Source organism: Egretta garzetta, unplaced genomic scaffold, assembly GCF_000687185.1.
Source record: "Egretta garzetta isolate BGI_Z169 unplaced genomic scaffold, ASM68718v1 scaffold397, whole genome shotgun sequence".
NCBI classification, from domain to species: domain Eukaryota; kingdom Metazoa; phylum Chordata; class Aves; order Pelecaniformes; family Ardeidae; genus Egretta; species Egretta garzetta.
The window spans coordinates 2,640,608-2,656,889 of record NW_009260493.1 but is presented as its reverse complement, the minus strand read 5'-3'; the positions used below and the strand labels follow the sequence as shown (position 1 = coordinate 2,656,889).

Sequence of the window (16,282 nt, the reverse complement as noted above, 5' to 3'; positions counted from 1 at the left end):
ACTAACAGTGTAATTATGTGGCAATTCCGGGTAAATTGATTATTATTAGCTTTTTATGATCACACTAACAAAGTCAATGATCCAAGATGAAATAGCAAAAATTAGTGCTTGAACAATATTCAGCAACAAGGTATCACCAGGTGAGAGTGGATGTGTCTGAAACCAGCTAATTCCGGAAACTGGAATGGCCATCTCCCACCAATTATAATGATGGATGTGCTCTATTAAAGCCTGATCCACTTTAATGGGGGGCTACCAGGATGTGAGGCCATGTAAGTATGCAATGACACATACAGTATCGAGAAGTGGGTGGGTGTTTATTCTAAATACCCACATCACTGGGGTATTTCCACCTTTAACCAACAGAAAGAATTACAGGTAGTGAATACAGATCAATTTCTTCAAGTTGGTTATTGCTTTAACAAAATCTTTTGTCACTTCTTCTAACATCCATCTCCAGTACCCCAAATACAGCACAGAGACTGGACACCTGCATAGTCAGAACTATCATTTGCCAGCCATGTCTTCCCCTTTGAGGCTCTGTGGTTTTATAAATAATAAGTAAAAACACTTCTCTGTGATGCGAGAAGGCTTTTTCTAAAAGGAGAGCAAGTTGCTGCAATACAATAGCGTAATACTTTTGAAGGTCATAATAATAAAGTAGGGGAAAGAGAATAATCATTATTGCTCTTTCTTGTAATTAGTTTGCTTTCCGATATCCCACACTGCAACTAGAACATTATTCAAGAACACCCATCACAGTGCTTAACAAGATTTAATGTACATTTATTCTTAACATGTGGAACATATAAAGATTTTATACTGAATAAATGAAATTCATTAAGCCAGAGGAAAAGGAGGAATTTACATCAAGTTTTTTCTTTTTTAACTACATTATCTTGAAATACAAATGCAGATTCTTGTCACTGAAAAATCTTTGAAGTTGTGTTTCTTCCTTTTTTTTTTTTTCCTGTATATATTTTTTTGTCTGTAGACTGGTAACCATTTTCTTAAATCAATCCATACGTAACCATTTCCACACCTTGATTTATAAAGCAAATTGTGATCGGCTGCTCTCCCGAAATAGAGCATGACTTTATACATACAGAAACTTGTACATTACCCTCAGTTGTTGGTTTTCTGTGTTGGGTTTTTTCTTTTTTCTTTTTTTTTTTTATTATTTTTTGGAGATATGGCCCAAATAAAAGAAAAAATAATTCTACTATCACTTTGTAGATACCACATCATGAAAAAGAAACTAAAAACTTTGTACTAAAAAAAAAAAAAAAATGAGGGTATGTTTAATGTACAACTTCTATATACATCACGGCCCTTAGGCAATAAAAAAATATTTTAAAAAATGATTAAAGGAATTGTGAAGAACTGTCATTGTGGAAGGTCAAAAAAACAGATGTAGACAAGACAGTTCTGGTGAGGAAGCAATTGATGTTTATCATCAGGTTTTGTTTAAAAATCTTTTAACTTGACTTTTTTGTTTTGTTTTGCTCCTAGCCTAATGTAACCATTTCTCCTGCAGAGAAACCAGTATCGTTTTGTATTTTGACTACTGACTGACACCCTCCTTGATCCCCTACACCTACATCACTAGAATCTTCTATTGCACAGAGCTTTGGGTGATGGTATACAACTTTTTTTTTATTTTTTCCTTATTTGAAAAAATAAAACACACAGGAACTTGGTATGTTGGTTATTTTTCACCTTTTTGTTTCAAAGTGGTGAGATTTTTTTTCCATCATACAATGGTTTGCCATAACATTTTTTTTAAAAAGTCACTAGTTCGCTTCCCAAAAAATATGCAATACAAACATGGAAAAGAACATTGAAAAGGATAATCTATGGAAAAAAAAAGTGTGACCTTTGAATGTACTAGACAGCAACTTTGGTTAAAAAAAATAAAATAAAAAGATGTACTTATACACATAGACAGCAAATATTAATTTCATAACTGTTCAAATTAATAATTTCTTTAATTCCCAATTGGTAAATAGTGAATGGGGCAGAGGAGCAAAGATTCTTTTTTTTTTTTTTTTCCTTCTTCCTACATTGGATAAACAAGAACAGAAAACAGCCAGTTATATGTGACCCTCTAATCTCCACTCACACATGCTTGGCTTCTCACTTATGTCATAACTGCCCAATCTGAAAAAGTACATCACAGATGACAGATGCAACCAGAGAGTTCAGGACAGCAGATATTGAGATATCCAGCAAACGACCCTCGTGCAAAAGGAACTCTGAGCGGTTCTCGTCCACTCTAGCCATGGCCAGCAAGGCCTTGGCTGCCCTGCACATCATGTCTACACTAGGTGGCTCCAGAGGTGGAGGCTGCATGTGCATGAGGTTATGCTGGCTCTGCTGGTACTGGGCCATAGTGACCCCATCCTCCAGGAAGCTTATCAAGTTTCCGATGCTTCCCTTCTGCACAGCTATTGCCCTTGCTGCTAATGTGTCCCCCTGGGCAAGGTTCGATAAGAGCGCCATGGACATTTCTCGGCAGACCGGGTTTTTGCGGTCCCCAACGTACCTAACTAAAGTAGCATAGAGTTTCTCCTGACGACTGAATGGGGGGGTGGCCAAGATAAGGTCCACATTATTGTCCTGGATACTGAGCTTACACAGGGTCTCCAGCACAAGTCTCTGAGGCGAAAGAACCGAGTTGGGCCCCACGGTTGGAAAAGGATCCTGTGCCTCCGCAGATGGGCACACCATCCAGTGCAGCAAGCCATCCAAAATTGGCAAACAGATGCTTTCTGTGTAAGCAGACAAGTCTAGCTGCCCAGAAATGTTGGCTAATGTGACCAATGTATTATCCCGCAAGACCTCGAGGCAGTCCCACCACCACTCATCCTTGCTGCAGGCCACCCCTTTGTCCTCCTCTTCCTCTTTCTCATAAGTCTGCGGCGCTCGCTTTCTTTCTGGATGCTCATGGTGAAGAAGGATCAACTTTCCCAGGATCAGCACCAAGCCTGGATGTTTGGACATTTCGGTGTCATTGCCAGGCACAAAAGACAAGCTACGGACGATATTTGACACACAGATGCAGCGTTTGGCCAAGGAGTCTTGCCAGTGAGTTATGGTGCATAGAGGAGTCTCATCCCGGCTCCTTGGCTCATCCTCTAGCAGTTTAATATTCCGGTGGCTTTTGGCTTGATGGATCCCAAAGGGGAATTTACTGCTCTCTGTTTGGGAACCAGAGTTTGAGTCTTCAGGCAATGCTCCTGGCCGAGCTGAGAGGACATCATCAATGGTTGCTGTTATACTTTTTTCTTGTTGTTCCTCAGATTCACCTTTCCCCTCGAGGTCCTTCTTTTTGCTTGGAGAGTTCAAGGGAGGAGGGGCTTTCCTGCGTGGAGGAATCTCCATCTTGCTTTCAAAGTGAGTCTGGATATGCTCAGTTGTGTCACCGCCACCAAGCTGCCAGTGGAGAAGTCCACTATCAAATTCCTGAACGCGTCCAAGTTTGTCAGATCGGTCAACAACAAATAGATTATTTTTCTTTACAATCTTTATTGGCAGCTTGTCAAATTTACTGGCTTGTTTTGGCCTCTCACTTGGATCAGCAATGGCACCAGGAGTGGAAAAAACAATGCTCTTTTCTTCTCCTTCTACCTTTTCATCCTCCCCCTCCTCCTCATCTTCATCAAAATAGTCAATACATTCGTCGTTCTCCTCTTTTCCAGTATCCTCTGCCAAGGACTGGCTATCATCTTTCTTGGCTGCTTTGTGATCAAGTGCTTTGTGGCCTGGATCTCCCACTTCATATTCCATAAGGATTCCAAAAATGTCAATCAGGCATTTTCTAAAATATTCTACTAAAAGCTCAAGAAATCCAGACAACTGAGGGGAGAAGAAAGAACATAAAAATCAGATAAATATTTTTGTCTGCATGGAATTTTATTAGGAACACTGATGCATACATCTGCGAGTATTTCCCTCCTCCTGCTGTGGACTTGTGGCTAGGTCCTGCAGGGCAGAAGTTAATCAAAGGAAATTTTTCGAGTGTCTGTCCGAACAGAATATAATGTCAAACTATCATGGCTCCGTTTGCCTGAACTGTAACAGCTATGAGAAGTACAGAACTTTATTCATGTCTCCTTGAAGCTACAGTAGACATCTAGCCTAGCTTTCTGTCCCCTTGGAAGTGTCTAGTATTCTTCATTTTCTGTACACAGTACTGAAGTTTCTAACTCACTTGTTTTTCTGGTTTGTAATTTTATTAGATGCCTCAAGTTTACAATTCTTCCTCTCCTCCTTTGCCTCTCAGTCTCTAAACCCAACTGTCCTGTAGGAATCTGCAGTTCAGGGTCTAGGTACTGACATCCTAGATTACTATCTATTGGAATAGTTCAATTTTTGCCTCGCAACATTTAAAAATTGTTACTGAAGCCTGGTGCTGTTAGTCACCCTTCAGAAGCAGTTTTCATTTAGGTTTAATCCTCTTAATTAACTTGTAAGCACTTTCTTATGGAAAGGCAGTAGTTGGATGTGGTATTAATTTACCCTCAGTGGCTTTATTATTAAAAATTCTTTGCTGTTACGATGTATTCAGCCTGATTTTCTGGCTTTTAATGTTTTTTGGGTTTTTTTTTAATCATTGTCTAATATTTTTTCAGCAAAATGTATTCTTTCGTCCATTCTGTATTCTCTTACGATTGCCAAACTATCGAAGAATTAAGAACTGATGCTCACGAACTGCAGTAATTATCAGTCATCATATAGAGTCCTGACTGCCATTGGAAATAGAGTCCAAGGCAAAAGTAACAAAAAATATGTATATTTTAAATATGCCTGGTATTCTGTGCAACTTGCACGGGGTGCATTAATGCAGTTTCTAATAGAATTCAGAGGAGATTCACCTCACTTAAGTTCAAACACCTGCAACAGTTACACACCTGACCTAATTGTCTAGATTCTTTTTATACTCGATGGTCTTTTACAGGCCATTTCTAGGGTATGATTCATCTGACCTATTTTAGATCTCTACTTCAGGATGAGATGAATCATGCTATAGATATCCCTAGTTCTAAAGTTAGGTGGGATGAAATGTACCATTTGTGTCTGTATTTAAAAAAAAGGTCATTATATTTAAAAAATGATGAGTTACAGTATTAGTAACCAAGGAATGAATGGAGCAGAGAAACTGAATATTTAATTTGTACAAATTTTAGATGATGTGCATTATCAGCATGCCATCTATTACAACCACCTAACAGGCCAGCGGTTAGAGCAGGGCTGAAAAATGCTGGGAGGTAGTGAGGCAAAAGCACACACTGTTAAATCCTTTGTTACTTGCATCCTGTGGACAGACGGTGGATTTTAGCCTTTAAATTGTCAATCGGGTATTTCTGTGCAAACTTAATTTACTGGAAGAAGAAACGAAACAGAAAATAAGCAATTAAAAAAATCCCACAGCCTAGTATGGAACTACTGAATAAGACAAGTAGTCACCAAAAGACAGCCTCAAATCAATTCAATATAGTCTTGCAAAGCCTTTTATGGAAACACAAGTTAAGCAAGATTACTACCATATTGCTGTTTTCTGAGATTATGCTTGTACTACCAGGAGTGTGAATTTACGCATTGGTCTTCTGTCAATGCTAAAATTCTTGTATTCCCACATGCTCCTTTCTACAAGAGATACCCTTCTTTCAGGCTTATTATTCCCCATACCCGACCTAAAGCTATCTCTTGCTGCTCACTGTTACCAATCATACAAAAGTGGAGTTTTGGAATATTCAAATTTATGTTAATTATAATCCATTTTAAAGGACTTAGGCATTTTTGTAGGTATCTTATTTCAGTTTTCTTTCCTTGGAAAGTTGAGAAGTATACTGCTTTCCCACCTACCTGAGAGAGGTTGAAAGTAGCAACAGTGCTGTCATCATACAGAAGAATATTAATAGTGTCTAGCGCCCAGGTACTTTCAGCCAAAAGACCAGATTTAAGAGACATCATCACTCTCCAGGCCTCAGGAGTTACTGGAGAAAGAAAGAAGTGAAACCGCATTAGTGTATCCTCAGAGACCATTAATGAGTTCTGAAAGATTAAACTGTGACATTCTGAGGATGCAGAATTTAAATGAAATAGTTACTGAAACCCTGGTTAAGACCCTGCTTTCACCACTTAGTCCTGTTCAGTTTTCTGTAACTGATGCTCAGTCTTAATGCTGGAGAATATCTTAACAGGGCCATTCTTCCTGACTTTGCTGAAGCAGAAATAATTGTTCAAACTTAGAGAAGTTGACTAAACCAAATAATCGGTAAATAAAGGTAGAATTACTCTGTCAGGAGTGTGGGAACTTGAAGCATGAGAACTTGAATGGATGAAATTAACAGCAATTCAAGATAAGAAGATACTTGGGAAAGAACAGGGGGAGAAACAAACATGACAAATAATACGGGATGAATAAATGGGCCATTCAAGGGAGACAGAGTCTATAACTACACAGCAGAACAGCATGAGCTGCCACGGAACAAGAACGCAGAAAGCTCTGCTCAGTTAAATGTTGTATTGGTGATTTAACAGACATTCTGAAGGACCTTTCAACACATATCATTTGGAAATCTGAGGCAAGCTTCATTTTTAATGCATTTCTGGAGACCTCAGGTCTCCATATAAAATACTGCTTTTATTTCATGTCAGATTGTCTGGGATGAGTTTTACCTATCATCCTTACTGATGCATATGTTATTACATTTTTATTGAAGACAATCACATTACAGTTACCCAAGTTAACTATTTGTCAAAACAGTTTAAAAATGTAAAAGAAAATCAAAATCAAAGTCCCTTTCTCCCAACCTATTTCAGTATTTGGCTTTTGTTTTGATGCTTACCAATATCTTTTGAGGTAATCTTTCGTCTTGGTTTTAAGACTGGTTGGGATGCTTCTACGGAGCCTGGGGGGAAGGTAATTTCTCGCCTAATTGGTGGTGGTTGGGGTGGAGGTCCTGTGACCTGTGACACTGGAACTGTGGGTATAACCTTTTGCATCTTCATGGAGGGTAGGAAAGGAGACTTGCTTGGAGACATACGGTTTTCCAAAGAGCGCTGGAAGGATGCTGGGCTTGGAGCTCTAGAGATGTGGTTTGGCATAGAGGGTGGCGTCTGGTAGGATGACTGAGGAGGTCTAGTGATAGGCTGCATGGAGGCTGAGGATGACATATAAGAAGGCTGACGTTGGTTGACATGAGAAGGCCACTGACTCTCGTGGTTTATCCTCTGGTCAGGTACCATCATATCATCAGTGCGATTCATCCCTGGATACGGTGGGGCCTGTGCAGGGCCTCCTGGACCTTGCCTATTCTGGTAAGGGTAAGGCATATCATTTCGTGTTGGCCACATGTTCTGCTGAGGACCTTCACTGGAAGATGATGACTGCATGGGGCCACCAATCATCTGGGGAGGTATTCCATGCTGCTGCATTTGTCCTGGGCCCTGCATCCTCTCCCTGTTATATGGATACGGATACTGTCCCTGCATGGGCCTCCTGTCAGGCCCTGTGTAAGCGTTGCTGTACTGGTTATACATTTCCTGTTGCTGGTTGCCATACTGCATGTTATACATATCCCCTTCATGGCGTTTGGCTGGAGGCCCGTACATGCCATCCATGTGTCGTTTATAGTTCTGAAAAAAATTTTGGGAAGAAGATGCAGCACTTTTACTCCATACACAATACAAATATATTGTCTGAAAGCTTGTTTAAAAAGCAGAAGGCACTTAGTTCTAGAGGGATCGTGCTGATTCCAGAGTCAGGCATGCAGTGCTACGGTTAGGCTTGATCCAGTGCTTTCTTTCTAAGTCTCTCTTTTGCTGCACTTTTAATACTAAGAGGAAACTTATCCTTGGGCCAAATTTTCTTACCTTGCTCTCATTTTCTTCCTTTCCCTGTCCTTTCCTATTTGTCAGATTAAATTCCACTGGTCATTTCAGACATGCATGAAAAGGCAACGGTTCTCACCAACTACAATATTTTCACTTCTTTTTTATGCTTAGTCTACTAAGAAGAAAAATCTTAAAAAAAATCAAACCCACTCAGTGAATCTTTTCAAGAGACAAGTATGGAATAAAGTCTTAAAGTGACAAGATATGCTGCGAGCATGCATGTCTGAAACATTGGTTCTTACAACAGGGCATAGGCTACACACTGTAAACTTATTAGTAGGAGAAAACGTTCCGCTGCATTTGCTACTCTGTGTAATTCCCAGGAACATGGCCCTGTTTGGGCAACCATCCCTCTTCCCAATCATCCGAACACATTTAATTTACTGTGAGATTATTACAGCAAATGGTCACATCCAAACGTTCTGTTCTAGATTATGCAGGTTCTTACCCTACTGATCAGTAATGAATTAAGCAATGTAACAAACAGCTGCCACCTATGGTTTATTCCCTCTATTTTTCTCACCCTCTCAAGTGGGGAATGTTGTATGAGGTAACCTGTTTTACCCTGGGGGGATAGGAGTTGTTTTTAAATTACACAAGCTTGTATGTATGTATGTATGTTTAAGATGGCAGAACAAAAAAAAGACATTGCAGTTTGAGGGGAAGGTGGAAAGGTTTGCAGCGGTCCTTAGTTCCTGTGGGAGTTTGTTCCACAGTTCAAACCAGACTGAGTGCTCTGAAGCAAAAAATGTGAATTAAATGGGTGATTTTTGAATATATGATCTATGGCAAATTCAAAGTTACAGCTCCCCCGGAAACTGTAGCTCAGTCACACTGCACAATGTATACTAATGTACTAGAGTTAAGATCAGATAAAATTCTGTATGTATTCAATATGGGTCAGTTAAAGCAGTTCTGGGATTCATAAACTCATCTTCCAACTTTGGTGCACATAAAACCAGAACTACTGTACTGCATGAAAGCATTTTTTTTTTAAACTTGCTGTAGAGCTGTCTGGCTATCTGAGAAATAGCTATTTTCAGCCTTACATAAACTACTTGCTAAATTCCACCCTTAGGGCCAATTTATACATTAAGAACTGACTTGGCAGTTGCCACACCTAAAAAGGTGGTGTTTGTTTTGCCACAGTGACTCAGACCACTTAAAGTAGACCCTTGGGAACGAACCACGTGTCTTTTTAAACGCAGTTCAGTGCTCTTGTATATGTAGTGGCAACATGCCTAATGGCACCCAATGCTGAGGACAGTGTGGCACCCGAACTCCCCCTCCTGTATAAATGTGCATCAGGAGACTGAGGCTGCACAATGTGTGTCTCTCTCCACCGGGGATGTGGAATTCTGAGACCTCGCAGAAGACAAAACCACACAAACACAAGTCACCTGCTGTATAACAGCTCTCGGGGTATGAGCATTTGCACAAGAGTGGGAAACCCGGCTCAAAGTGCTTCTTTAGCCCCTGGAGTTCATGCTCCAAGCACCTTCTTCCCAGGTCATTCCCTAGCCTTCGGGTTGTAGATAAAGTTTTGAAAGGGCCATTTTTCACATTCTTGTACCACTATAGAGTGAGATTTAGGAAACTGAAAATAAGCTAGTGGCAACCTAATCTCTAGCTAAATGAAGAAGTAGAATCCTCTGGGAGTGGGAGGGAGAGGCCGAGGCCAGCCAAGATCCTTGCCCTTCATTCTTCACTGCTTTTTTGCATTAAAGCATTTTGCATTCAAGAGTCATTGTACAAAGCATATAAACAGCACTAAGGACAGGGCCAAATATATTTTTACAGATTCTAGCTGTCTTCTTGCTTAAATGAACATGAAGTTAATACATTCCCTGCATACGTTAGCATGGATTATCACAAACTGTTCTGTTATATATCTTTGCAATCTCCCCACTAAATCACCTAAGACTGCTAGCATATGCTCATCATAAAGAACAATAAACCAGTTTTTTGATTATGCTATTTTAGAGATGTTATGAACCAAAGAGATAAGCAAGAAATTCTGAAACAAATTTATATACATTTTCAGAACAGTGCAACTTAAGAGCTCCTCTTTTAGATGTTGTCCCCCCCGCCAAATTTCCCAGTAACACTCTATCCCAAACTGAAAAGAACTACCTGAAATTGGCTGAAAACTAGCTTACATTTTGATTTTTATATTAAAAGGAAATGCTTTCTGTTTCGAAAGCTAACTTCGATTTTAATTATTGTATGACTAGAAATGAATTAATAACATGCAGGATGAAATTCTCATCCTGTTGAAGTCAGTGGAGTTTTGCTGTTGACTTATAAGATGGGGTTTTGCCCACAAGGTATTAATAATACACCTAACAAAAAAATCTTGTTAATTAATATAATCTGTATTTTCAAAGTTATTACACAGTTGGGGACAGTGGGGAGAGTGGAATGTACAAATGTTTAAGCTATTTTTAACACTAATAATGTTCTCTCTCATGTATTTGTACCATATTATTACTAGAGATAACATGTGGGGAATATGCCATCTGATCTGTATTAAAGATAGGTATCTCGTATGACCCACTGCAGCATTCTAGATAATTGAGAGTGTTGCAGATTTTACTTTGTTCCAGTTTTCTGTTGGGTTCACTTGGCTGCATGACATTAAGTTAAGGCTCTTCAACCTGCCAGCGAGCAGCTTTCCTATTTGTTTCTGGAATTGAGGCAGCATCACTTTACTAGCCTATGAATTATACTTTCCCAGTCTGCTGGTTATTAACTTGGGACAATCATTTGATATACATCCAAAGCCACAGAACATCTGTTAAATTTACCCTCTTCCAGTGTAATGAACACATTTTCCTAAAGCTGCGCATACACTGCTTATCCATATGGGCTGTGATTTTGACCAGAACTACAGTGCTCCTCTGCGCCAAAAAACATATATTGTATACACAAATTTTTGAATGTATGCAGAATTTTGGGGTGACATTTATTAAACAAATGTTACGAATATAGCTGTTTTCCCCTCTCCTACCTGCTGCTGTGGATACATTCCAGGTTGATGTCCTCCATATGGTGGCTGTCCTGAGGGAGGTCCTTGTCCTGGATACTGCTGCCCGTATGGTTCATGCCTAAAATGAAGCATTCAAATCAACACTTAGAGCTGCTGGAATCTCCAAGCCACCAGGAAAAGCAAAGTACTCTGATGATCTTGCACCTTGAAGATATTTTCCATTTGGAAACAAGGTGAAGATACAGTGTGGTATGGTCCTGAGCCTGATGTAGTAAGCTCTGCTGGAGCTGTTAGTGGAAGGAAGGAGATAAAGCAGATAGAAGAAAGGAAGAGCAGTAAAGATGCAATAGAGAGGCAGCAGTCAGGCATGGGAACAGCGTATGGTCAGCAAAGAGGTAAGAAAGGCAGCTGCAGCCGCTGGGAAGGCATCTTAGCTGGAAAAGTATCTGATGTACAGCTCAAAGGTTGCAAGTCAAAATTCTTGTGTTTTAACAAGTCAGTCTCCAAGCAAGCTACTTTCTGGATTATTTAAGAATATAATCAACAGTCAACTGCCCATTTAAAGTGAAATCGTCATTTTAGTCTGATGACAGTGACAAAAAGTGAATACAAATTTCATTACAATACCTAACATTTAAATACATCATCACTGAGTAGAAACAGTACTCATAATTTTGCTAATGTTCATGTAATTTTTAATTAAAGCTACGTAATGAAGCACACATAAGAGGCAGATGTGCGTTGCACTTGGAAACTTACCTGTGGCCTTCAAGACCTCTGACAAGCACTACCGCGCAACTGCAATATTTTTAGCGCATCTGAATGAAATTTAGGTTGCTGAAATGAAGTACTTGGAAAGTCTTAAGACTGATAAATAACACTGTATTGCGGACCAGTATGTCAGTAATTCCTTTCTGTACACTACCAGTTAGAACACATCTACAATTAGAGTATAATTATGGAAGTAATGTATCAAAGAAACAGAGGACTGAGGAACCTGACATGTTAAAAGAACTAATGTGACCTAATTTTTCCAAAAGCATAGGAAACTCACATTTTTTGACAGTTGACCACAGTGAAAGCAATACCTGTTCAGTATCCCCTATAATTATGGCGTGGATGGAGAGAAATTACCTAATGCCAGTTAAAAGAACAATATAACTGATGGGAATTGTCTACAGTTGTCCAAGATGGTACATGCAGTAAGATAAAACTGAGCAAAGGTCCATGTATGTTATGTGTAAGGGAACACTTTCTAAATGTTCAATTTGTTAGCCACAGGATAACCACAAGCCAGGTGAAGTTGTGGAAGCTTCAGAACTGGTGTCACTTAATGCTCCTCTGGAGAACTTGGGCCTATAAAATATGTTCTAGTTCAGTGTGGGTGGGGAGATAAGCAAGGTAGGATGTATACTCCTTTTCTAACATCTCTGATTCTATGGCTGCACAAAGTCAACCGATTCACCCAAGCTTTTGCCCTCCCAAGAAACTGAACTAGTGGTAGAAGCCTAAATAAGAACAGACAAAACAGAAGTAACACACCAAGAGGCCACATATTCTGTCTATGTGCTCTCACAGAGGCTGCTAGCACTTGTTAGCTGGGTATTGCAGATATTACAAACAGAGAAATCAGTGTTCACCTTTGCTGGCCAGGGTAACGATTAGGAGAGTACATGCTTGGGTCACTGTTTGAAGGCACCATGTTGCTTTGACCAGGTGGTCCCATACTGCCTTCAGGACCCAGCCCATGATCCGACCTAAAAAATGACAAAGGAAACCCCATTCTGTAAAAAGCACTTATTCTCCAAGATTGCCAACAAAATAAAACAAAACACACCCCTTAAAGGAAACGTTCTCTTGGCTTATCACCTTTCACTGGAACTCTTACTTTCACTGACTCCCCAGCTGTGTGACCTGTTGAACAACATGATTACACTTGTGTTACTCTACACATCTACTACTTCAAACTACTGACTGAAAACTACTCCACCGTTACACTTAAAAGACCCACAATGCACCGCTTTGGCTGCCATCAGGAAACAAAAAGTCAAGCTAAAGTACATAGCCTAATGATAGTAAAAGTAGGAATATGGCCAGAGCTGCAAAACCTACCGGAATACTTAATATAATCCAAACATTCCCAAACCATTCTGCTTGCTATACCTATGGCAATACATTGCTAGACATTGGCAATTTTATTGATTTTCTTCTTCCCAAAGCCCTTCCCAAGATAAACAAAAGAGGACCAAATTTATTTTGTGTACTTCACTGAAAGACAAACTCACAAGGGTCCTGATGGACACACTGCAAGACTAGTGCCCCTACAGCTCAGACAACAGACTCCAGACTCTCCAAAGGCAATTCACTAACAGACCACAAACCAGACATATTTAGGCCGTGCATTTTGTTTTTCATAAAAAGCCCACCAACAACTGTTTAGGTGAAAACATGGCCAGAAGACTAACTCAAGTGCTACTTTATGCCATCACAGCCCAGCCCAGCTGCCAGCTGAAGGCAGCTGTCAAACACACCCATGTGCTGATCTGCTGCAGCTCAAGTGACTTCTGAGGTGTGACAATTCCTCCTTATTAATTTCTGTGACAAGCTAGACTCAGTCGTTACCAGGGGTCTGACTACCAGTGATTTGACTCCAGACGCTGTAGGAAACGTAGGCTGCTATGTTCTCTGCAAGGTTCAATGGGAAAATGAGAAGGGGAGAGAGAGGATCATTTTCACTAAAGGGCTTTGGTTTTTGCTGAAGACTGACTCACCTCCTGTCATAGCCACTTCCATAAGAGAACTGCTGTCGCTGGCTCATGCTCATGTTGGACATTGCTCCGGATGGACTCTGGTTATACATATCTTGTATTCCACTGTTAGGCATTTGTCCAGGGGTCATGAAAGGCTCATTGCTTCCAGGCACTGCAACAGTAAGGGAAATTAAATATATCATTCTGGGTGTTTTAAGATATCTTTCTATTAAATGATGTATTTTAAAATAATGTTCAGATCCCTAACACTACCAAGGAGAATTAGCTGGTGTCTGACAAGCTCTCCAGGGTCCAATGAAAACACATGAAGCAGCACCACTACCAAGATGATGGTTATAATATTAAGGAGCTGCAAGTAAGGAAAATAATCTCATCCTATGGAACTGAGCTCATCAGGCACCAGGCAACTTCCTCCCTATGGTCTTCATAGCTGTAGATGAACTCGCTCTTGTTCTTTTTGCCCCAAACAACGCTAAATGTGAATGCAAACATGAACCTTACAAAACAGATGAAAGTAAATCTCCTAGTTCAGATTACAAAAGCTGTCAGAATCAGGCTCGTCTTTTTCCCATAAAGCCCTCATACACACATGTATACCATAATTTAGTTATGGAAAGGACACTGTATCCTAATGTAGCTTCTCAAACAGGATGGGCATATTCTATGGGTCCAGGAAAAGGCATGTTGACCACTATTATCAGATATAAATCCCCAAGCAAATAGAGGAAGAGACACTATCCTTTAGTCCCTCATAGTAGATACTGAACAGAGACATTTCTGTTTCGACAGGATAAATGTGAAATGTACGACAAAGTGCAATAAACCCACTTAATCTCACATGGATATAAAACCTGAAGTTAATCTAAGGCAGAGAGGGTTTTCCCTTCCTCCAGCTGTATTATGCTAGCCTCCACAGGCCAGGCAAAAGGATTTAAAGGGAAGGTTTAAAAAAAATCACATCAGATTAACTATCTCTTTTAAAGCATCTCCCCACTTCATCACATATCTTTCTTCCCCTGATTTCTGGACCTCTTCTTCCCATTCCTCCCTTTTGCTCCCTTTCAGTTTTCACTTTCTTAATTTTACCTCCTCCATCTGCTCTTCTCTTTGCAGCCATTGTGCGCCCTGCTTGTGTTCTTTCCTCCCACTTTTCTATATATGAGGCATGCAAGATTGATTCATTTTAAGCACGTTTTACAATATCCACAAAACCATCTGTAGGTTGAGTGCCCAAAAGGACAAGAGTCAGGTTTGACATTAATTTTAATTTTTACTTTCTAAAAATAAGCAAACTGAGAGTGTGTTTATCACCTTTTGTCAGGGGCTGTCCAAGTGAAAAAAAAATTACCTTTCCTATTCTGAAAAATATGCAAACTGAGACAGAAAGCATTAGGAGACTTGCTCAGTTCCGCACAGTGAATTCCCAGTTCAGCCCTACTACAACCAGGCATGTTGCTTCACCACTTCACATTCTAACACTGAAGTCCAGCATTTGATTTGCAGAGTAGCTAACTACCTTCGAGAAACATACGGCATTGCACAAAATCCAACCCTATGAATTTATGCCATTTCCTGAAATGTATTCCTACAAGCGTGTTTAGGATTCTGTTAAGTCTAAAATAAACAGTGTGACTCTGAGAGGTGAAAATATGACCAGACCAGAATGAAACACAATTGCATTGCACCTCTCTTTTTGCTACAATGGTATACCATTTTACCAATGGCAAAATCAGCAAAGTAAAGAAGCTCACTCTGATGTCCAGAACATATTCACTACACAGAAGTAGGGAAGAACACTTAAGCTCCCACAAAGAAAATACCTTTTCTCATTCCACCAAAAGGATCTTTATTCGGTTCATATGGCATCCTTCCCATCATATCTGGCATGTTTATTCCCTGCTGGTATGGTGCATTTGGCGTCATGGAGTTTCGCTTCGGGAATGCTGAATCACTTACATCAGAAAAGGGATCATGCACACTAACTGTGCTGTTTCTAGCAGGTGAGAAAAAGGAGGCATTAAGATCATCATGTATTTTTAAGAACTGTGAAAACAGACTGGACTATAATACAGCTAGCCCATGATGCAGTGGCAGTGATCAGTGCAGGATACACCTGAGGAAGATGCAAAAAACTTCACAATGGACAATCATTAAAAAAATCTACTCATTTTTTATCCCAAGCTTATCTGGCTACTTACCTTAAAGATCAGGGGTTTTAATCTAATTCAACGGTGCGCGTTCCTATTACTCATATAAAAGTCTAAATATTTCTGAAATTTCACTGAGCTGTTTGCCTCACTACCCCAAGGCAGTGAGCTCCACAGGTTAATTGCATGTGGTGTCAAGATAGCATTTTTTATCAGTTTCATATTTATTACCTTTCGAATTTACCAAGCACCCCATTGATCTCCTACTAGAGGAAAGACTCAGAGGAAACAGCAACACTTGATTTACCTCCCAAATACCATTTACTGTTACGGAGAGGCACTAACCTTTATGGTTGCAGCCAGCTTTATTCTAAAGCCCTTAGAAGTTTGACGTGGAAAATGGAGTTTCCCTGATAACTATCAGATTTATTCTTAATGCAAAAGAAAATTTTTTACACAGTGAAAGAAAACTC

At 39.9% G+C, this 16,282-nt stretch overlaps 1 protein-coding gene across 9 annotated transcripts in view; it reads right to left on the bottom strand.

Moving 5' to 3' along the window:
- Window positions 1-1,720: 1,720 nt before the first annotated feature.
- Window positions 1,721-16,282, bottom strand: part of ARID1B (AT-rich interaction domain 1B) — a 300,848-nt gene continuing 286,286 nt past the window's right edge. For 5 of the 9 annotated variants that reach the window (XM_035899768.1, XM_035899771.1, XM_009644296.2 and 2 more), the window contains 7 exons: window positions 15,483-15,655; window positions 13,663-13,813; window positions 12,532-12,648; window positions 10,913-11,009; window positions 6,855-7,644; window positions 5,869-5,999; window positions 1,721-3,858 (listed from right to left, as the gene is read on the bottom strand). In XM_035899768.1, coding sequence (XP_035755661.1) covers window positions 2,146-3,858; window positions 5,869-5,999; window positions 6,855-7,644; window positions 10,913-11,009; window positions 12,532-12,648; window positions 13,663-13,813; window positions 15,483-15,655 — 3,172 coding nt within the window. In that variant the 3' untranslated portion in view covers window positions 1,721-2,145. The remainder of the gene's footprint in view (window positions 3,859-5,868; window positions 6,000-6,854; window positions 7,645-10,912; window positions 11,010-12,531; window positions 12,649-13,662; window positions 13,814-15,482; window positions 15,656-16,282) is intronic. The other 4 variants (XM_035899774.1, XM_035899770.1, XM_035899775.1 and 1 more) reach the window with 1 other exon arrangement.